This window comes from Sarcophilus harrisii, chromosome 1, assembly GCF_902635505.1.
Source record: "Sarcophilus harrisii chromosome 1, mSarHar1.11, whole genome shotgun sequence".
Lineage (NCBI taxonomy): Eukaryota > Metazoa > Chordata > Mammalia > Dasyuromorphia > Dasyuridae > Sarcophilus > Sarcophilus harrisii.
Genome location: NC_045426.1, coordinates 196,152,256 through 196,176,783, shown reverse-complemented (window position 1 = coordinate 196,176,783; position 24,528 = coordinate 196,152,256). Strand labels below are relative to the sequence as shown.

General features: G+C 33.1%; 1 protein-coding gene across 1 annotated transcript in view; it reads left to right on the top strand.

Moving 5' to 3' along the window:
- Positions 1-24,528, top strand: part of ST8SIA4 (ST8 alpha-N-acetyl-neuraminide alpha-2,8-sialyltransferase 4) — a 128,354-nt gene that overhangs the window by 6,913 nt on the left and 96,913 nt on the right. Inside the window, exons 2-3 of the mRNA XM_003759343.4 lie at positions 2,317-2,448; positions 20,057-20,314. Coding sequence (XP_003759391.2) covers positions 2,317-2,448; positions 20,057-20,314 — 390 coding nt within the window. The remainder of the gene's footprint in view (positions 1-2,316; positions 2,449-20,056; positions 20,315-24,528) is intronic.

Here is a 24,528-nt window from a genome sequence, read left to right as displayed (position 1 = left end):
TAGGCATAAAATATAAAAATTGACTTCAGTGCCACTGAATGCTAAATTATTCTTTATGTTCCCTTCCATCTCAAGCAACCCTTGTAAGATGATTATTATTAGCTATGTATGGGCATGCTAATGTATCATTTTCATCAGTAAAGATATTTTAGGATATTAATTTTAAAAGAACTCTAAATTTGGGAGGGGGCGTTGACTGCAGATTTTCATTTCCACTGCTTCAGATTCTAACTACATCATTTAAAAAGAATGCAAAACAAAATACTGTACAGTAAGCCTCCAATTACAGAATTCATCCAGCAGCTGTTGCCCAGGCAAAATTTCCATTGATAGTGGGAGAGGTTTGCCTGCATAATAACTGTAGAATGACTTGAAGATTGTGTAAAACTCTCTCCTATATTACTTTTGTAATATAAGACTATTATTTATATTATTTAATATATTTACTTTAAAAAGTCAACAACACATGAAGAAATAGTTGTACATTTTGGAAAAAGGCTTATGGTTTTTCATTGTCTTCTCTAAAACAGCTGCATGCCTAAGATCAGATTTATACTAATGAAAGAATAAGAAAACATTCAAGCATAGGACTAATTTGTTTTAGTGTCTAGAGTAAAATATTGATTCTTTTTCTCTTTAATAGCAAAGAGGTGAAGTGATTTGGAGGAAAATTAGGTATTACAGTGATCAGAGTGCCAGCTCTGAGTCAGAAAGATTTGAATTCAAATCTGGCCTCAGACAATGACAAACTCTATGACCTAGGATCAGTTTCCTCACCTGTAAAATGAGTGGAGAAGCAAAAGGCAAACCATTTTAGTATCTTTGCCAAGAAAACCCCAAATGAAGTTGCAGAGTCAGGCATTATTGAAAATACACAACCCACACCCATACACACCTTTCCCCCCCCCCCCCCCCCCCCCCCCCCCCCCCCCCCCCCCCCCCCCCCCCCACATACACAGGGCAGCTAGGTAGCACAGTGGATAGAGCACCAGCCCTGAAGTCAGGAGGACCTGAGTTCAAATCCGACCTCAGGCACTTCACACTTTCTAGCTGTGTGATCCTGGGCAAGTCACTTAACCCCAATTACCTCAGGAAAAAAAAATACACACACACACACACACACACTCACCACTACTTAGTTCAGGACCAGTTTTCTCATTGTCTTGTCTTTTAAGACCAGAGTGCATCAAAGTTAATGGTGTGATAGCCCCAAAAGAGGAGGAAACTGTCTATATAGTTATTTTAATTTTCTCTATGTAGAGAAGTGTAGACATTTGAATAGATGACTTTAAAAATTTCATGACTTTTCCCTTATGAAAATAATACTTTATTTCAAAAAGTATGGGCTTTCCCCCAATTAAAAGGCTCAGTTTTGCAACTTGAGTACCTATTAGAATGACTTCTTCAGGTTCTAGGTGACTTCTCTAAAACTATGTAGCTCATGAATCTTCACAAGTATATTTCCTATTAGCAAACAATGGATACAACTGTTCCTGAGTGAAAGCTTACAATAGTATAGCATAGTAATAACAGTAACTACAACTCCTTCTCCCAGAAACCCAGGAAGTTCTACAATATACACAGTGTCCATGGGAATATGGGCTTTAACTTAAAGAGTACAAGAGTAATAGACACACATATAAGAATACATGTATGTCAAGGCCGCTCACAACTCCTTTTACTGCTTCTTCACTCAGATAATTGGCGATATGCTATAGCCTTGTTTGTATGGGGTGTGGTGTGTGTGTGTGTGTGTGTGTGTCCTGTGCATACTGTGAAATTGGTATAGCGTCTCCCACTAGTTGACTAGCTCCTTTTCAAAGCTTTAGCAAGGATTGGAGTGAGGTGGTAAAGAGAAATTCCTCTCTTGTCACCACTCTCCAGGATTTTTTCCCTAGACTATTTTCTGCCATCTTTGAACTGCTAAAGTTTATTTAGGATTGATCCATTTAAATAACCTAGGAGCATCCAAATTGGTTTTTCTTATTTGCCTCACTTGGAGAGGTATCCACACTTCAGAAGGAAATAGTTTTCTATAATTTATCAATTAACAGAAGTTGAGGATAAGAGAGAGAGAGAATTAACATTCCTCTTCTCTTATATGTGAATTGATGTTCTGGTATAATTATCCCCCTCTTACCTTCCCCTTGAGTCTGCCCTATCCCTATAAATACCATAGAATGAGCTTCATTTGGGTTACTTTCACTGATATGTCTATTTTATAATAAAATCAAATTTGATTATTTTGTAATGTTTCTGAATAATCGTTGTGTTCTTCAACTTTAAAATAAGTTCATTCTCTGTGTTATATTTCAGAGATGGTGAGCTGTGTTCCAGTAGACCACTGATCAATAATTCTAGTAAAATCATTCGAAAAGGTGGATCTTCAATCTTTCAGCACTCTGTAGAAGGTTGGAAAATCAATTCTTCTTTGGTCTTGGAGATAAGGTAAGCAAAACAGCCTATTTCATATGACTCTTTGTCCTGTAACTTTTGATGCCAGGAAACTTATTTAGACCTTTAGATTTATAATTTAAAATGCATACTTTTAATAAAATACTATAATGTCTATATTAGATATATCCCCATTAAATGGGACAAAGCTGATTTAAGTCAAATCATACTATCATCAGAATGTTAAAGAATAGCTGTGTGGAATTATAATGTGGTGTCTTTTTCATACGAATAGAAAATCTCAGTGTTTTTTTTTTATATTCCATGTAGTTTTACTTTAGTAATTGTTAATTCAATATGAATATTCAGTTTTAGATCTTACATCAATACTTTGAAAATCTACTATGCGCTCAAAAAATTATAATAGTATTTCAGTTGTTTATGTCCCTGTCTTCTCTTCTCTACTGGTCTTTAAAATTCTTGAAGAGATAGATTAAGCCTTATCATTTTTATAATTGATAAAATTCATCTTTAGAATTCCCTGTTTCTAAAATGCTTTCCATACAACTCTGTGAAGGAGCTAAAGTTAAAGTTGTTAAAGGAATTAAGTTTAAGGAGTTAACTTAAAGGAGCTAAGTTAAAATTGTATTCTCTCTGAAAATGAGGTCAAATAGCCTACTTATTGCTTGTGTACTAAATAGGTGTCATAATAGGATTTTAATAACCATATAGCTTTTTCTTTTTTTTTTTTTTTTACTTTTTTCAGTTTGTTTTGCTTTTAATCAGGGAAAATAATTTTATATAAATATCATACATGCAGAATAGAAAGAAAACAAACACTTATATAGCACCTATTTATTATATGCCAGACACTGTAAAAAGTGCTTTGCAAATATTACCTCATTTGATCCTCATAGCAACACATAGGGGAAACTGAGACAGACAATTTAAGTGACCTACCCAGTTTGCATAACTAAGAAGTGTCTGAGATTAGATTTGAATTTGGTCTTCCTAACTCCAGCCCCTAGGTGCTCTATCCATTAGCCCACAAAGCTGCTTTATGCATTTACACAGTGAAAAGGAACATTTGAATAAAAAATTACTTTGCCTCCAAAACTCATTTCCTTTACCACCTGCTCTCTTTCTCGTACCTCCCCAAAATCAGGAGAACCTAAAAATAGGATGTCTGGCTAAAAGTAGAATGGAATGGGCTTGGCTTGTAAAAATTTATATGGAATTATGGGCTCACATGCCCCTAGAACCAATAAAATTCTTTTTCTTTTCTATTGAAACTTTTTATTTTCAAAATATATACATGGATAATTTTCGACATTTACCCCTATAAAACTCTGTGTTCTAATTTTTCCTTCCCTTCCACCATCCACTCCCTCAGTTGGCAAGTGATCCAATATATGTTGAACACGTGCAATTCCTCTACACATATTTCCACAAATATCATGCTGCTCCAGAAAAATCAGATCAAAAAAGAAAAATAAATCGAGAAAGAAAATAAATTGCAAGCAAACAATAACAAAAAGAGTGAAAATACTATTTCCACATTTAGTTCCCACTGTCCTCTCTCTGGGTATAGATGGATTTTTTTCATCATCTTAGCTTCTTAGGATCCTTTGTTTCCTCCAAAAATGGTCAATTGACACCTTCTATATTCGAAGTCTCTTTTGATTCTTCTATCTGCTAATAGACCTCAAATTAATCTTGTATTTATTTTGTATATGCTCACTTATATTTGTAATGTTTCACTTTAAAAAATGTAAACTTCTTGAGGGCAAAGATCACTTTATTTTTATCTACATATTCTCAGTTCCTAGCACAGTGTCTGGCACTGGCTTGTTGATTGATTGAAAAAGCAATATAAGCTTGAAATAAGACAATAGCAATGAAAACTAAATGGGTAGAATTGCTGTGAGATAAATTATGAAGACATTTAATAAGACACTGATTCAATGTTGTTAGCAAGCAAAGGAAGTATAAGAAAAAATGTCTGGGAGAATACTGGTATTAACAGGAGTAGAAAATTCAAGTGGAAAATTAGTTTCGTAATGGTAGAGTATAATGTTATAGGTTTTAAACATGTTGACTTTGAAATGATAGTAGAACGTAATTCCATATCCTAAATAAAGATCTGGGATTCCATTTTATTGGAACTTTCTCCACAGATTCTTTTATAGATAGATAGTTTGTGAGTTTCTAGAGCAAAAAACAACAAAACAAAAGCAAAAAATACCCAACCTTCAAAAAAAAAATCTTCCCCCAAATCTGTTAATTCAATCCAAGAAATACTTATTAAATGTCTATTATGCACAAATTATTCTGTGTTCACTTGGTAGCCAACTCTCCAATATACCTTTTCATTAATGCTGGTCCTTTGCCAGTGGACACATAGACAAGTCCTGGGTTCACACTCAAAATTTTTCTATCCTGGAAGGTAGCACTTGTACTCAATTGACATGGTCTTCAAGAATCTGAGGTGTAACTCTCATGTCACAGTGAGGTAGTGGTATAGGTTTTCAATCTCTGAGAATATGCAGTAGGCTTTTGGAAACGTAGAACTGGTTTTTTTTTTTTTTAGAGAAGGCAGAAATACAAGTCATATGCTTTTACATTTAATTGAAATTATGAAAGAATATGAGTGTGAAAAGACAATAGAAAGGACAACAAAAAGGCAAGGACAGAATCCAGGGTATGTTTACTTATTGAATGGGGAAGACAAAGCCATAATAAAATCTATTAGTCAATAAGGATTTATTAATCACCTACCTAAATGGAAGATACTGCTCTAATAAACATGGGAATACTAAAAGCACAAAATATAGTCCATATGCTCAAGGATCCCATAGTTTGAGTAATAGAAGTTGAACCAAAATAGTAAAAAAAAAAAAAGATAGGATCAAGTATAGATAATTCAAACAACATACAGTAGGTAGGCTGTTCATACCTAGGATGTTCATACTATTATAGTATCTACTGATGGAGATATGAAAATAAATAATACAAGGCCAGTTTTTAAGAAATTTATAATGTGATGGAAAAGGGAAGGCATATAATAAGTCATATTTATTTGTTTAATATTTATAAAGCATTTTCTCATGTCTCATGTCTATTTATCCAGTCCTAATTTTTCTCCTGACCTCCAATTTCCCCTTAGCAACTACCTATTGAACATCTAGAAATTGATTTCCCCTAGATATCTGAAATGCAACAAATCCAAAACTGAGATCATTATATTTATCCTCAAACTTCTCCCTCATCCTAGCTTCCCTCTTGTTGTTGAGGACATGGAGAATTCTATTATCCTTCCAGTCTCATAGGCTCTCAGCTTTAGTGTCATTCTGGTTTTCTCACTTGCATTCATACCATACACATGCAATCTATTGCCAAGTCTTATTATTTCTACCTTTGCAATCTATCTTCTATATGTCCTCTTTTTTTTTCCTGAAACAGTTGTCACCTACCTAGGTGCATAGACACTATCACTTCATTCCTTCATTATTGCTATGGTCTGCTGATAGCTACCCTTATCTCAAATTTCTGTCCACAATAATTCATCCTCCATTCAGCTGCCAAAGTAATCTTCTTAAAACCCAACCCTTATCATGTCATTGTCCTACTAAATAAACTCCAAATTTCCCTGTTATCTCTAAGATCAAATATGAAATACTACATTTGACTTTTGAAGCTCTTCTTGATCTATTTTTTTTTCCTTTGGTTTCTTGCATCTTGTTTATTGTTTCAATAGCATCCCACATTAGTGACCCTGTTTGAGGTTTTCTGGGAAAAGATCCTGGTCCGGTTTTCCATTTCTTTCTTTAGCTCATTTTTACATATGAAAGAATGGAAGCAAACAGGATTAAGTGACTTGTTCAGGGTCACACAGCTAGTAAGTATCTGAAATTGAATTTGAATCCAGATCTTACTGATTCCAGGTATGGTAATCCAACCATTTCTCCACCTTGCTTCCCCTCTTAAATTGTATTTGCTTCTACATACTCTAGCATCTAGTGGCTCTGGCTTCCTTACTGTTCCTCACAAAAGATATTATATCTCTGTATATTCACACACACACACACACACACACACACACACACACACTTTTATGTTGTCTCCCCTGTTAGATTGTGTGCTTCTTGAGAACAGGGACTAAGTTTGTGTGTGTGTGTGTGTGTGTGTGTGTGTAGGTGGAAATATTTACATGTTTATGGAGATAGCCTCTGAAAGTGTAAATAACAAAGGATACCAGAACAGGAATTAATAAGAAGTTGCTATGCTGTTTCTAGAGCAAGAAAAATGGGTAGAAGGAGGTTTTCATTTATGAAGAGGACACCATGAAGAGGGAATAATAACTGAATAAGCACACATAGAAAGGTAAATGAAGAAACTCAAATCAGAAAATCAAGAGCTTATCCAATAAAGGAGGTGATGGGATCTACTGAAAATGAGATGAATTGGGATTGGGAGCTGGTAGTAAATGGAGAAAGTTTTCAAAGATTGCTGTGGAGAGTAGTCTAGCAAATCAATAAGACATAAGAAACAATCTTGCCAAGCAGCTACAAAAACTCAGTTAAAGTTAGATAACATAAGTTCATAGTGTGTCCACTCAGCCCAGATTTGTTATTTTCTTTAGGGACATTCTGTGGGTTGGGAGTAGTAGTGAAGGCAGCAAATGGAGGCAATTATGAGTTCTTCTTAAGATTTTACCATGAGGTAGATAATGATGATGATGGTGATGATGAAGATGGTGATATTAATTTACATTTTAAGCATTAGTTATTTGTTAAATGCTTAGTGTTCCATATACTATACACTACCGTTTAATTTTTTTTTGGTACTAGATTTATAAAACATTTTTCTCACTACAAATTTGTGGGATAAGTTTTCTGAAATACAGAAGTCCTGACTTGATGAGAATCTGGAGGTGGTGTATATAGTTATACTTTACTATTTACTGTAATCCTTTTTCCTAAAAGGAGCTAAATATTCCTTCATTCAGACAAGGATAAAGACCAAAGATCATAGGATTTAAAAGATAAGTGTATGTGTGTATAAATGCATATGTGTATATATATATATATATATATATATATATATATACACACACATATGCACATTAACATACACCCATGTATGTATATATGCACATATATGTAAGCTATATATAAAACATTTGGCTCCATCAATCATCTCTGCCTATTTAATATATCATCTATCTACTCAATCCCTCATTGAAAAAAGCTGGAGGACACTGAAGGTTAGAGTTTGTGAATTATCCATTATCACAGAGTTATTTCTTTATTTTTGTTCTCTATTCTTAGAATTTTTTTTTATCATTAATTCTTGGAGTTGTTTATTATTAGAAATATGCCTAGATGATTTGTGAACATTATTATAGATTAGTTTCTTTATATAAATAGAGACCCAAGATTTACAAAATGACCAGTGATTTTATATAGTCTCACATATGGTACCTTATTGAACCAAATGTTCATGAATATTACAAGTACTTAGCAGAAGCTCACATGTAGTTATACATCAACCAAACCTAATGTTTGTATATAGTATTGTATATAGTTTAGAAAAAAGGGAAGTAAGATTATTGAAGAAGTTTTAAGAGTTGTCTGGTCCCTCAGAGAGAGTCATGGATTATCAAAGAACAGTTATGCTGGTAACATCAGAAACTGTGGAAAGCCCCAATAATGCTGTGAGGGTATACTTAAGTATTTATCTCATAGAAAGGCATAGAGAAGAATCAGAATGGATTGTGATCTGTGTTAGAAGAAATATCCAAATCACTAAGCTCACAGATTCATAAGGAGGATAATACAGGTCCTTAATTCTTCCTTTTTCAACTTTGATTTGTACTATATTTTATGTATATCGTTTGCTCTTTGGGGGATTCTGGAGCCCAAAATACTAATTATAAACTGACTCAAATGATTCACTGCTCTGCCTTTGGTGCTCCCTTAAAATTAGAATACATTGTTTTCACATTTTTGATTAGAATGTGATTGGTACTAATTTATTGCAACTGATGGTATGAATAGAAAATTGATCTGTTATTTCATGGTTTCTCCTTTAGAATTAAACGAAGAAAAATACAATATAACATACCGAGCCAATCTTGACTAATGTATTCACTTGTCAGGTCTTTGCAATGAACAAATTGTTTAAAAGTGTTCAATGAACAAATAGTGAATAAAATTTATTGAAATCTATAAATGGCAGTGACTAGTGGTATTTAAATAAAATTGTTGTAAAATAATACAATATTTAAAATGTTAAAAGATGCTCGATTTTGGTTTAACTTTTTCAAATAGATTTTAAGACCCTAATCAGTAAGTACTCTAAATTTTACTTTTAAAAATATCTATATTCCCATAGTAGCTATTAAATATATGATCTTAGATTATCAAGCTTGAAGTGGCTTCAGAATCCATCACTTTTTATTATACAGTAGAGGAACCTGGGGCCCATCATATTAAGTGGCTTTTCTAAATCACAGATAGTAAATATCAGAGGCAATCTGCTAATATAAAAAGAAGTGTTCTTTTCACAGTACTATGCTATTTTTCACTCAGCAATGGTATTTTATCTTCCTTAAATATTTTCAGATCTATGATCTGTAAGGATGCAAAATATTTTAATTTATACAAATATTAATTTCTGGAAGATTTTTAAACTGACAATATTGTATCAATCATATTTCAGTGAGTCATGGGATCATAATATCATAATTGTGGAATTGGTAGGGATCTCACAGACTATGTATTCCAAACTTCTCATTTTATAGATTAAGGAAACTGAGGCTTAATTAATGGAGTTTGAGAGACTAACTCAAGGTCACAGAAGCTATCAGAGTCAGAATTATATTTGAATTCTTAGTATAGTATCAACACTCTTTTCTTTGGTGCCATTAAACCATATCTGAATACTTTTCAAAGAAGTTAAAGTAAAAAGTTAGCATTATAACCCTTTCATAAAATCCTAAATATATTATCAAATAATATGCTAAACTCAATTTGGTTAAAATTTGAAATATCCATATATTTTAAGATAGTCTAACTTTTCCTTATTCCTCAGAGAACATCTCATCTATATTTCAACTGCATCTCCCATTGATACACTCAGAAGGGATTCCTATATATTTATCATAGTTTTTTAATTGCTAGAAAATTATACCAGAGAGTTATATGTATATGTTTGTTTTATTTAAAGGTTCTGAATGCTTCAGTTCAAGGTTTATGCATTTCACAGCAACTTCAAAATTATGAGAATTAATTTGGCTTTAAAGAGATATAGCCTTTGCTTGAGGACCTTAAATGAAGGGCACTCACTATTTTCCTTTATCATTCTAATTCTTAGAAAATCTTTCTTGATGTCAAGCCTAACATTATCATTCCGAAACTTTACATATTCATCATGGTTTTGCTTTGGTCATATAGAATATACCTTCTTCCTCATATCTTTTCAAAAATCTGAACTCACTTCTCATATGGCCCATGATTTTTTCCTTCACATTAAATGTATCCACTTATTTCAATGGATCCTCTTAAGCGGTGGATTCAAGTCCCTCTATCATACTTGCTCTCCAATTCTGAATACTTTTTAGTATTTAGTTTTATCAGTTGTTATTTGATCATTACAATCATGTCTGACTCTTAATAACCCTATTTGGGGTTTTCTTGTCAAAGATACTAGAATGGTTTGCCATCTCCATCTCCAAATCATTTTATAAATGAAGAAACTGAGACAACAGGACTAAGTGATTTGTCCATTGTCACAAGCTAGTTAAGTGTCTGAAGTTATATTTAAACTCAGGGAGACAAACCTTTCTTATTCCAGATTCAGCAGTCTCTCCACTATGCTGCCTAGCTGCCCTTCCTAAAACTCTAGAAAGAAATTCAATACTTTGGAAGTAATTTGACCACTGACCATGGAAGAATAAAGTTGGATTCTAATTTTATTTTTGGCATCTATACATATTTTAATAGTCCAAGATCACATTTTCTTTTTGGGTTGCCATATCACATTACTGACTCATGTTGCTTTTCATTCCACTCTTTATCTTTTTACAGGAAAACTGTTTTCAGGCTCATTTTAACATGAATCACAACCAGTGACTTATCTAGTGAGTTCCTTTTTTTAATGGCTCCTATTTGGAAAGTTTATAATATATAGAAATAAATTTGAACATTATATTGAAAGATAAGTACACTGACATATTGTTAGTAGTTCTTTAAATTGATCTGACCATCATGGAAAAATAATTTGAAATTATGTAAAAGAATTCATCAAACTATTCAAACTTCTCCCAAGAAAAGGAGATTCAGAATCTCAAAGAATAAAATGACTCTTTGACAATTAGAATTTGGAAGGGGTACTCAGTGAAATTATAAGACACTGAGAAATAATAAAGCAAAATATTAAGAATGAAAAAATAGAAGAGAATATGAGACAACTTATAAGAAAAAACAGTTATGTAGACTAGATCAAGAAAGAGAAAACATAAGACTAAGTATTCTTGTTAATGTAACATTCTTAGAATATCAAATACTGAAAGAAAAGTCCCATACTCACCAAACTATTTGAATAACATTTTATTGTTGTTATTGTAGCAAAGAACAAAGCAAAACAATTCAAGGAATATGGGTGGTTTTTGACTGGCTGGACAAGTTGTATTAAATAAATATCATATTATACAATCATATCAATCATATCAAAGATATATATATATATATATATATATATATAATAAGTATAAATCTAAGGATATGTGAATGACCTGATGCAGAACAATACAATCTGGTTCAGTCAACAATGTACAAGTTAGCTACATTAATGTCAATGAAAGTTTCCTTTAAGGAGCTCATCTCAAATTGAATCCCCTAGGGCTAGCTGGATTCAGAGATAGCCTCAGTCCCAAACACAAGAACTTTCACCTTTTGGACAGTGTAGGGAGTCAGGGTTCTGAGTGTGGAAAGATTGAGGGAACCTCTCTGATAGGGAATGGCAGATCTAGTTGTGCAGCTAAAATGTGGCCTGGGGTGCAAAAGGAATAAGCACAAGCTATAGAGTACAGAAGCCCTGAAGCAAGAAAGCTGCTGGCTGCAGATACTTATAGAAGGATAGAGTTCTTGGTGAGCATGGAGTACTGATGGAAGATCTGAAACCAGAGGAATCATCCGTCCCAGTCCAAGGACTAGAGGTGATTTCATTAACAAATTCTTATTAAAACAATAGCAGGCAAAGGAGAAAAAAACCCAACCATAGAAAGTTTCTCTGGGAATGGGGAAGACTGGGGTTCATCAGATCAAAGAGAAAATTTTACAAGCAACAACAAGAAGAACAATAACACAATTCAAATATACTGGAACTACAATTAGAATCACACAAAACCTATCAGCTGCTACCAAAAAAAATCAGGCCCTAAAATACTATATATCAACAATCAAAAGAACTAGGGTTGTGGGCAAAACATTATATTTAGAAAAATAAGTATATTGCTGAATTTAAAACAAAAAAGAACATTCAATGAACTGCCAAATTTTCAGAACTTTGTTGCAAACAAACCTGAACTCAGTAGAAAATTTGACATAAGAGCCAACATTAAAGTCTAACTTCAAGGCATTTAATAAGGACAAATTGTTTTGTTTTATATGTGGAAATGTAAACCATGTGTCTGACTGTCATTAATAATTAGGTAGTCCAAAAGAAAGATTGGGATAGAAATGTGACTCTAAAAAAAGCAAAGCTGTCTAAGAAAAGGTAAAAACAGTAATTGTGTTCTATGAATGAGGTATGAGAGCAAGAACAGACACTGAAGAATTAAATGGGGGAAAAGGGCTGGTAATTCTGTATTCTTACATTAGTAATGGGTTAAAGAGGGAACTATACACACAAACATACATATATACACATACATGTACTTATATATGTATGTATTATATAAATATCTAGAAGCATATATCACTCTTCAAAATCTATAAAGAAATCAAAGGGGAAGGGAATAGGATAAGGTGGGGTATAGATGAGTTTGTAGAATAATAGGAATGGTACAAGGTATGTAGATTAATGTAAATGGGATAAAGAAGGAGGGAAAGGGTGAGAGGAGAGGATAAGGAAAGGATTCTTGGGGTAGGAGTGTTAGAGGGGAGTTAAGTAATAATAAAGCAAGATAGCAGGTAGAAGTAAAGTAGAGGAGTTAGATACAGGAAATAAGAGATATACACAAAACCAATAATAATGATCAGGATTAGAATTTATTAGAAAAAAAGAGTAGGGATAGTAATCACTGATCTCAGAAAAATTAAAAGTAGATTCAATAAAAAAAAACTATATTACATGTAAGTCATATTAATGTTGATTTAGATGTATGTGTATATGCATATGTATATATGTATGTATAGGTGAATATGTATATGAGAGTGTCACACACATATTCACCTGTACACACATATATACATATGCATATACATATACATCTAAATATATGTATATATATTTACATACACACACACACACACACACACACATATATAAAATCAGTGTTTAATTGTGACCTGTGTGGGGGAGGCAAGGGGAAGAAAAGGAGGAAAATGAATAAAGTAAGAAGTGCACAACAGAGAAAATAAGAAAACCTACAAGAAAGTAAAGAAAGGGATAATTCTGAATAGTTTTCTATTATTATACATGCTTTCTTGAAATGGAAATTTTTTCTTAGATATTTCCATTCTCTTCTGTGATCTGCTAAGCACATGACAATTTTTTTTAGCCTTTTTTTTTCTATTTTGTATTTGTTTAAAAAAATACCCTCCCCCTCAAAAAAAAAAAAAAAGAAGAAGAATTTTAGATTGGTTTTGTTTTGCTCTGGGTTGTGTGTGGGGGTGGGGTGTGGCAGTTGCTTCTTTTAAGTCAGCACAGGAAATACGCTCTGCTCTGCTCTGAGTCTCTTGGAAACTTAACCATGAAGTGGGTCTTGTGCAAGTTCCTCTTTCCTTTCACATTAAAATTAAGGCTTTAAATATTCTTCTTGTCTTTTTTGGAAAATTAATGTTTGGATTAGTTTTCTTTCTGTTGTTACTATTCCAGATGCAGATAATTTTTCTACTTGACTTCTTGTAATCAGACAGGTTTTATTTTCAATTTCCCCTTAAATTGTTGAATGGCTCAGTTCCAGTTTAAATATAGTAGTCAGGTTGTCATTCTTTCAGTGACATTTATTTGCAGCAATCTTCTCTGAGAAACTACCCTTCTTTCCTACTCACAGTTGTGTTTCTAGAAGCAAGAAGTGGGAGGGAATGTCAAGTTCAAGGTGGGCTATATGTTTCTCCCTCCAAAAACATCTCAGATCCCCTCTCCATGTCCTCTGAATTGTCATAGGATAGAGATCAAAAAATTTATTGGAAAAGCATAATAAGAAATATAACAATTCCCTTGTAAAGCTGGGAAGCAACATCCAAATACATACTGTACAATTGGAGAGAGTGGATACACGTAGAGATCACAAGTAAGTGAGCTACCCCTGAAAGGAAAATATATATGAAAACCATTCATGCCTCTGATGTTCTTGGGCTATTTTCATCCATCTTTGTGTATCCTAGTTTCAATCAGATGTTGCCACATATTTTTCTAAAATCCTTGGCCAAGGTACTTTTCTCTTAATAAACTCTTTTGGACAAAACCAATACCTTTACTCCAGGACCATCAGCAATGTACCTTGTTTTGCCTCCTCAGTGTTGGCTCTGTACTAAGTGTACTTTTTCAGATAGCTAATCCTAGTTTATGATGACTAACAGTTTTGCTTCCTAAATATCCTTTCCCCAAACCACGAATGAGCTGTTATGTTCAGTTTCCATAGTTTTTACCTCTGAATTTTTCCTATAAGTCCATTCAAGAGAGTGGGCAGAGAAAAGTTACAGAGGACACAGTGCTGATCAGGTGAAGTCCTTGTCTCAGCTAAGTGACCTTTCCATATACAAATACTACTACTTAAGGTCTGAAAAAAACAAAATAAGAAAAGGACCTTGCCCCCATACTTAAATAATCAATGACCTTTAAGTGCTGATATTTTTCTTCCTTTTAAAATCTTCTCCAGGACTGGTTTTGACTTTCATAAATAGGTGAAACATACCAATCCACAGGCTATTTTATAGTCCACTTAATCTGAGCAATGAATATTTTCAATTTGTCTTACTTTTAGTTAAAAATTTAAACATTTATACCATGATACTACCTATTGAGCTTTATTATGTTCAATTCCCAAAGAATTTCTATGTCAAATATTTTTGCTTGGAAATTTTAACTGTATTTTTATTTAATTGAATGGGAAAGAATGTGCTGAATTTCTTTATGTGTAAATTGTGTAGCACATGTCTGGGCATATTATCCTGACCTCCTACTTGGGTCTCCAAAAGGCAGATGCTGCATCTTCTTTTAGGGGCGACCTGGAGGGCTGAGGGAGGAATGAAGTAATGTCTTTCTAGGTCTGGAGCCCCTACCAGTGAGTTTCCCCTCATCATTGTCAGTTAATGTTATCTAACTTAATTAGCTTTGTAAATAGATATTCATTTTGATATCACAATTTCTCTTAGAAAATTAGAAATCCTAAGAAATATTCTGGATTTCTACTTCTCATCCATTGTTCATTAACTTAGATGTCTCTGTTTTGCATTCAACAGAACACAAACACTCAAAGTTTTTCTAATTTTATGTAATTTTCAGATTCCCTCTATACCATTCTATTTTTATGTCATCTCTACTTTAATAAGATCTTTTATTATGTCTGATATTCTTTTCCACATGTACATGCTTTTTTTTACTAGCAGTTTGTTAGTTGATTATTGCTTGCTTATATGAACTCTTTGCTTCATAAACTCAACATTCCATAATTGATAATATTTCAGAAAATTTTCTTTTCAAAATATGGGTCAAGATTACCCCTTTTTAAATGCAGAATACTGGTCAAAAAACAAAACAAAACTCACAATCGTTTTGTTTTCCAGTTACATTGAGCACTAATCTGAGATTTACTTTAGTAAATCAAACTAGAAATCATAGAGCATGATGTTGTCTTATAGTCCTTATTTTCTGTCTCACCTTGTAGTAATATTGACTACTTTGTAAATATGTAGTGGATGATTACTATTTTGAAAGAATCATCAGTTTTTCAGAGTTGTGAGTGTTCAAATGTGGAATACCTATCCAGGAAAAAAAAATGTTTTTACACTCTGGCAGTTATAATATTGATTTAATACACAGATTTTATATATTTTTTGGCTATAAGAACAATTCAAATAACCAACTCCTCATGTAATTAATTTCACCTATAAAAGAGTATTGCTTAAGAATTATGGTGGTGAGTGATTATTTCTTTCATATAATACGTAATTAGTATATTTAAAGTTTAGGATTATCACGACTTTAGTTATAAACTGGATAAACTATGGAGAGAAGCAAGATTACTATTACAGAATATTGGTCACAACCTAAAAGATTTAATTATATTGAAAATTGGAAAATTTTATCACTAGAGAGCATTCAGTTTATATTCCCTTTAGTACAAGCCAATGTAATCCAATTCATACCAATCCAGTTTAAACCAACAAACATTTATTTTTGTTCTAGTTCAAAGAACTGTGCTAAATTGTTGGAAACAACAACAAAAAAGTCAGTCTTAGTTCTCAATGAGGTTATACTTTATTTGTTGGGAGGAAGGTGTTCAACATAAATGTATGATAATTTGAAGGAAAACGACAAAGGACTAAAAATCTAAGGGAACCATCTCCTCTAGGAGATGGTGAATGAGCTAAGTCTGAAGGACCTGAGATTCTAATATGTGCTTGTAACAAAGGAGTTTATTCCAGACATTACAAAAGGCATGTAAATAGGCATATAAAATGTGGTGATGAATTTCAGAAGTGACAGGTAGGTCAGTTGGACTGTAACATTAAGTATATGAGGGACATATGTTGCAGGAAGCCTGAAAATGTAGGCTGGAGCTAGACTTTGAAGGGTTTTCAATGCCAAGATGGAAAGTTTGTGTTTTATCTTAAGGAGGCATTGAAGATTTGGGATATACTTTAGAGAAATTCTTTTGGCAGTAGTATTGAGTCTGAATTGGAGGTGGAAGGTTTTAGGAGCTTAAAGTTTAGAAGGTTGTTTTGGTGGGATCTTTGGTCCAGGCAAGAAGTGATGAGGGTCCTTATAGGTGAAGAAGCTGAGGTTCAGAGAACTTGTAACAAAGTCACACATAGTTAAATGTCAGGGATATAACTAAAAACCAGGACTACCATGAAAGACTATGTGATTTATAAGAAACAATCAGCAGGATGATTTCAGAAAGGCATGGACAGATTTGAATGAACTGATGCTAAATTAAGTCAATAGAACCAAGAGAACTATGTACACACCAACAACAAGATTGTTAGAACAGTTCTGATATATATGTCTCTTTTCAACAGCAAGATGATTCAGGCCAGTTCCAATGGTCTTGGGATGCAGAGAGCCATCTCCTTCCAGAGAGAGGACTATGGGGACTGAGTGTGGATCACACAATCTAATATTTTAATCTTTTTTTGTGGTTGTTTGCTTGCATTTTGTTTTCTTTTTTTCCTTTTTGATCTATTTTTTCTTGTGCTGCATGATAATTATAAAAATATAGAAGAATTTCATATATTTAATATATATTGCATTACTTGTCATCTGGGAAGGGGATGGGGGAAAGGGAGGGGAAAAATTTGGAATACAGGTTTTGCAAGGGTGAATGTTGAAAACTATCTTTGCATATATTTTGAAAATAAAAAAGATTTTTAAAAAACCAAATGACATAATAAGCTTAACATGTATCTTTCAAAAATAAAAGAAACACTCTGTGATGCTATGCAATGATTATTGGCTTTAGAATCAGGTCAAGCTCAAGTCCACTCACTACCTATGTGACATTGGACAAGTTAATTGACCTCTCTAGGTTTTAATTTCTCCATTTGTAAAATGAGGGGGTTGAACTAGGATTCTGAGGCTTCATCCAGCCTTTAATTCTCATATTCCAATGTTCTATTTGGAGTCCATACTCAATTAAAAAAAAAATTTCATCATAGGACTCAATGTATTGCATGCTCAGTTTACATATGAGACTTATGCTCTTAATTAGACACTTCAACACTAGATTGATTTGTGATCTTGTCAATATAGGTACTTCATCTAACGATTTTAACCCACAATCCATCCATAGTTTCTTTTCCTTGGGGACTTTTCTTACTCTCTTGATATTATGTAGATCCCCATGGAGCAAATAGGCTGTTTATCGGTTATCTCTCCTTGTTACATGACAAGTCAACTTCTAGATCTCTTTACATTTCCATGTTAAAGCATTTTCCCCATCAGTAACAATGAAACTGGCTTTCAAAAAAACACATGAGAACAGTAGAACTTCACCAAATATATAGAGGAAGTTTTGGAAGGAAGTCACACAGTTTTATTGATGTTAAAAGGATAATTCTTAAGATCTCTGAGAATAATCACTATTCCTGTCTTCCAACTCTTTTCTCAAAAAAGTATTTTGGCTATATAAGATTATGTAGTCTTTTTTTCCCAAAAAAATATAGTCCAACCATTTTACCATAATAGGTCCAATTTTGTGGCAATTACTTTAGAGTTCATAAGAAAAAAAAATAAAAACATTGGCTGTTTAAAATTTTGAATTTATTCTTCCTTACTAATGCCATTCAGGAGGAAAGACATAATCATATCCCAAGATCATTAATTTCCTTTGCATTTTATTGACTGGTTAAAAGTGCAGTTCAAATAATAGCTAGTATGTTATAGATTCTTGAACTTTTTCAAAGCAGTTTTTCATATATATTAGCTATAAAATGGGGCTAATAATAGCACCTACTTTGTCACATTATGAGGATAAAATGAGATAGTGTTGGTAAAGCACTTTGCAAATTAAAAAGTCCTATAAAATGCTAGCTATAATTGATGTTATTATTATGGTGGTTGTTGTCATTATTAGCTCAACAGGAATTCACAACAAGTCTTTGAGGTTTTACAGTAACAACAAATGTAAACAAAAAAAGCAGAAAGAAATAGAAAAAGAAGAAGAAAGAAGAAAAGAACAAGAAGAAAAGAAGGAGAAGAAAGAAGAAGAAAAGAAAGGAGAAGAAGAAAAAAAAGTAGAAAAAAAGAAAAAGAAGAGGAAGAAGAAGAAAAACAACAAGGTTTAAGGAAGATAGTTGACTTTGCCAAACTCATAGTGCTAGTTAGTGCACAACTTGAACTCTTCTATTCTCTCAGCACTATAGACAACTATATGGACTTTTTTCTTAGTCATATCTTCTGCTCTTTATCTCACAAGCTATTGGAAAGGAGTTGGAACTTGGAGGAAAGATGTTATTAGAGTTATAGTTAGCATTATAGTTAGCATTTCTCTTTTCCAGAGCAAGACAACAAGGAAGACAAGAAGCAATAAAGGCTCTCTTAAGTGAAAGAGAGAGAAGAGAGGACAGAATGGAAAAAAGAAAGAAAAAAAATTAAGTAAAGGGTTGAAATCTCAAACCCTAATCAATAATTCCACATAAGAGAAAAAATCTGGGATTCATCCCTCCCGACACACACACTTTATGTGGGTGTGTGTACATGTGTGTATATCTGAGAAAGGGACTGGGAGTGGGATAGAAAGGAGTCTTTAGTTCATTAATGGGCAGAGAAGATGGAATACCAAGGGACTATTTCTGTTAGGGAAGTTACTGTCAGAGTTGGGATCAGGAGCATGCAGGGCTGGGCTTTTCTTCATCCCACAGGACATGCCATATTATAACTAATTATTTTAGTGAATTATTCTTACCAACCTGGCCCTAACTGCTTCCACTTGTTAAAAGAGTGAAAGTGCCATCTTTTACATTTTAGAGCCATTGAGCAAAGCATTGAATATACCACCTTTGTTATGTCTATGGTTCTTACACACAAAGTACCATTATTCTTTCTTCTTGATATAACTCATGACAATATAGACTCTGCCAATCATGTAATATATAGATATGATAATGTACATATGGATGCACATATATACATTCATGTTTTAGTTCTCTAACTGGACTTATAGTTTATTTTGCCTATCAGTTTCGGCGTGGTAATTTGTAAAAGTTCCAAATTTAGTTTTATTTACTTAAATAGTAATAATAAAAATCTAAATGTCTAGTGCAACCTTTAGCCTATAACACAAACTACTTAGCTTCTGCTAATGTGATAAGTAATATAAGTAATACTGTTTAAAAAGCAATTATGAATCAAGTTAACTAGCTTTTATTTTGTCCCAGTATTGATCAGGCATTGGAATAGATGCTTAAATTTATTCATTCACCAAGTTTTTATTCAGTGTTTACTATGTGTAAGTCACTGTTCTACAATATATGGGGGATATAAAATGAATAGACAGTTATCAAGGGACTTAAAATGCATAATGTTACTTTGATGATTAGGTTTATAGGGAAACTGCTTTTTTAAAAAACCGTAAATGATATCACCAAATAATAATCTAGTATCTATAATTAACTCCTTCACATTGTATAATATTTACTTTTAAAAGTGCAACAGCAATGAATTGGATTTATTGTCACTAATGGAATGATTGTTTGTCTTTCAAATACAGGAAAAACATACTTCGCTTCCTGGATGCAGAAAGAGACATCTCTGTGGTCAAAAGCAGTTTTAAACCTGGAGATGTATTACATTATGTATTAGACAGGCGCCGTACCCTAAATGTTTCTCAGGAATTGCATAGCCTCCTTCCTGAAGTTTCACCAATGAAAAACCGTCGATTTAAGACATGTGCAGTGGTTGGAAATTCTGGGATTCTTCTGGACAGTGGATGTGGAAAAGAGATTGACAGTCATGACTTTGTGATAAGGTGAGCTTTCGTTATTTCCTTCAGATTATAACTTATTCTAAAACCAATTATCGAGAAAAAGAGAAAACTGGTAAAATTGGTTAGCCCAATGTCATTTTCAGGGATTATTGAGCTCATAGAGATATTTATCTTTTGCTCTGTGGTGCTGAAATTTACATTTGTTCTTATAGAGAAAACTCTAATTATCTTGTCATTGAGAAGAGAGATGTTCCCAGCTGGGTTAGTGAGATTCAAATAATGTCTTTTATTCAAAATTTATATTTTTTGTTGTTTAAAGATTTGCTAGAATGTAGAGGAAAATGATTTTGTTCTGTAATGTTGTCTCCTCACTTTTGATTATAAGGTGTTACATTATATATATGTTATATTCAAATTATGAATAATATTAGGTAATGCTACAATAAAATGTCAGACCATAGGATCATAATTAAAAACCAAAGGAGATCTGAGATGCTGTCTTGTCTAATCCCTCATTTTGCCAGTGGTAACTGAGGCTCAGAGAGCTTATCTAACTTTTCTAGTGTCAAATAGTTAAGCATCAGAAGTGGTATTTGAGGCCGTATCCTCTCATTCTAGAGCCATTGATATATAAGAGGCTATACTCCTTTATCCTATGACAAATCATTTAGCTGAATTTTTGGTCTGTGTGCATCAAATTTATCCTTGACATTTGGAGCCTAATTGCATTGATTTTACTTTATGTTGTTGTACATATTTGCTGCTGGTTATGTTTTAGTCATTTGGGGTAAGGACCATAAAAAGCACTATTTTTTTCCCATTTGATGAGTTTTAAATAATTGAAAATAATTGATTTAAAAAAAACACTAGTAGGATTGGCATAAAAATCATATCAGAGATATTGACAGTATTCAGTTTCAGTTGCCGTGACAGAGCACTAAGGCATGAGCTTTGTCAGAGTCAAATGTCAAATAGAAATTCCCAGATTAATGAAGATTGGTGGGAAGAGTACTGGTCTCAGAGGAAAGGATTTTGGGTTCTATCCTGATATAGACCAGTTGTGTGACAACAAAGGGGCAAGTCATTTATTCTCTGAGCTTCAGTTTCTTTGAAAAATGAAGGTTATCATAGTCATATCATATATCTCATGGGACTTACTTTAAGGAAGCTTTTTATAAACATTAAATTTCAAGCCAAATATAAAAGTGAGTTATTTTGTAAATAGAAAGGAAATTTGGTCTGACTTGTTAATTCTCATGGCCATTTTTAACTCTTCATGTATTGAAGTATAGCCTATAGATTTGAATTCATATCTTTAAAATTCATTATGATGTGTAAAAATTAGAAGTTATTTTTTATAATAGTTGCTGATAAATGGATACTAAATATAATTTAAGCCCATTTTGCCTATAGGAAAATTATCGATATTAATTTTCTAAAATTCTTAAGAAAGTTATCAACATATTTGTAATTTGAGGATTTAAACTAAACTTCAATTTTTACCTGACAATTCCACCTTAAAACTGGATATCCTCTAAAGTCTCAGATGTGGTGCCCAGCTGTGGTTGTAAGGCTTTAATTCCAGCTTTAAAATCACTTTTTTTAAAGTTGCACAGAGGAGGAAGATATGAATCATTGCTCTGACTTTTATTATGGCCAAGTCATTCATTAGCAATTAATCTTAAAACAAGTAATTATACTATTGATTTGCTATTTTAAAATATCATATATATATGTATATATATATGTGTATATATATATATATATATATATATATAAAATCAGTATAATTATCAATATACAGATGTTGCAAACACCAGAAAGAAAAGAGAGTGGAATAAATTCTTACAGATAGATAATAGACGGTGGAAAAAGAACCCTGGGCTTTCAAAAGGGAGCAAAAGTTTTTAAAGATTATAAAGAAGGTATAATACCAGGTCAAATGAAAGTTTGGAAATAAAAAGCATATTCAGACCTAGTCTGAAGACAACTAAGTCAAATTGAGAACTGGGATAAGTGGGTGATATCCTAGCTCTCCACTCTGGTTATCCTTCAGCTCTTAATCGCTAAAATATTAACTCAATCAATTATAGCTCAGCCTCACCTGGAATCTGGTACCAAATCTTAACTATATATGCGATAAAGAGACCTAAGACAATAGGTGCCCTATTCTAACCTTTTGTTCTTCCATGACTGATTTCAGAATTATACCCTAGATTACAAATAACTGAGCTCCTGCTTTGTTTCATTCAGTCCTACAGGTAGCTATATTTCCTATATGCTACCAAGAAACACAGGTCTTTCAGAGTTGGATAAAACCTCACTGACTATGTAGTACAACCTATACTAGAATAAAGAATGCTCCCTACAAGATAATTGATAAATTGCCATCCAGTCATTGATTAAAGATCTCAAAGGAGAGAGAACCCACTACCCTCTGAGGTAGTCCATTTAATTATTATTTTTTTTTTTTTTTTACTTTTTTGCTAAGACAATTGGGGTTAAGTGACTTGCCTAGGGTCACAAGCCAGGAAGTGATAAGTGTCTGAGACCAGATTTGAACTCAGGTAGATAGTTGGTACTCTATCCACTGCACTACCTAGCTGCCCCGCCAATTTAATTTTGAATGGCTCTAGTTGTTAGAAAGTTTTTATATAAATTTGCCTATTTACAACTTCCATCTTTGCTACTAATTCTGTGTTATGGTGTCAAAAAAAAAAAAAAAAAAAAGATTTATCCCTCTTTTACTTGCCTTGAGGGAAAGTACTTCAAGATATTTATCTTGTTCCCAGAAGTTTTCTCTTCTGTCCTTGTATATTATGAACTTGAGGCCTTTTAAAATCTTGTTTACCCTCTTCTGCATATCCTCCAACGTTGTTCTTCAAATTGAATGTTCCAAAAATAGTCTAACCAAAAAAGGAATAGCAGGTCAATGAGGGAGGACACTGGACTTCCAAGAGAATCAGATCTCAAATATTTATTACTTATGTGATCTTGAGCAAGTCAATAGACTATTTTTATGCTTTAGTTTCCTTATCTACACCATGAAGGTGGGTGGGGTAGGTAGACTTGATACTCTTTTAAGTTCTTTTGTAGCTCAAAATCTTGAGCAAATGTTAGTTCTCTAGTGACTGAGTATGCTTATTAAGACTACAGTACCAAGGGTAAGTTTTCCTGTGCCTATGTCCAATTTTCTCATGACAAGATTCTTACTATATGCAGCAAGGTTATTTCTATAAATGCCGTCTGCCCCTTGGATCTCTGCTACTTTCACGATTTTGACCTCTGCTTACCTCTGCTTGGACACACACCCCTAAGTTTTATAATTAGAACAATGACAAACAATATTCATATCCTGCCCATCTTTTCCTTCTGAGGATAATATCTTGGTTATAGATTGAATTTCTGGGCTTATACCCCTACATAGCTGTCTCCAGGGAGAAAAAAGTAGATGCCATGCATCTTTGTTTAGATTCCTGGCATTCTCCAGACATTGTAAGTCTTCCTGTGTTTATTTGAATTTAATTACATTTTAATTTTTAGCTGTTGACTCTGTCTTAAAAACTGGATAGTATATGGGATCCCTAGTGTATAGTGAAACAATGACTTTTATTTTAGAAATGTTGATTTTGAGATAAGGATGATTCATAAGTATTTTAAAGTTTGCAAACTTTATCCTCACAACTCTAGAAGTTTAATGCTAGAAGAAATTACAAGAAATCATTGAAGTTGTCTAATAGGCAGCTGATGATACATGGCTAGAGTTAAATGTGTTGTTCAAAACTGAACTTATTTCTTTTCTTCCAAAATTTAACCCTGTTTTAAAATTCCCTATTTCTGCCAAGGAAATCATCATCCAGGTTCAAAACTATACTCAGTGCTATCCTTAATTTTTTGGGGGTCTTCAACCAGAGACTAGATAACTAAACTTAATTCACATTATTCTTTTACAAACTGTTCAGCTAATCCAGCCTTCCTATATGAAGCTGACATGACATTGTTTCTTGCATCTGTACCTTTGTACTAGTTACTCCCCTCATCTGCAGTGCATTCTCTCTTCTCCCCTATACCTCAGAATCCCTAGTTTCCTTCAAGAGTCAGTTCAAATGAGAATCTAAAACTTTCCTCCTAAGGTCTCTTTGATGTCCCTGTTCAGTTTGGGGTTCAATATTTTGAGAGAAATGTTGATAAGCTATACAATATATCCAGAAGAAGGTAGCCACTATGTCATATGAGGATTAGTTAAAGAAACCAGG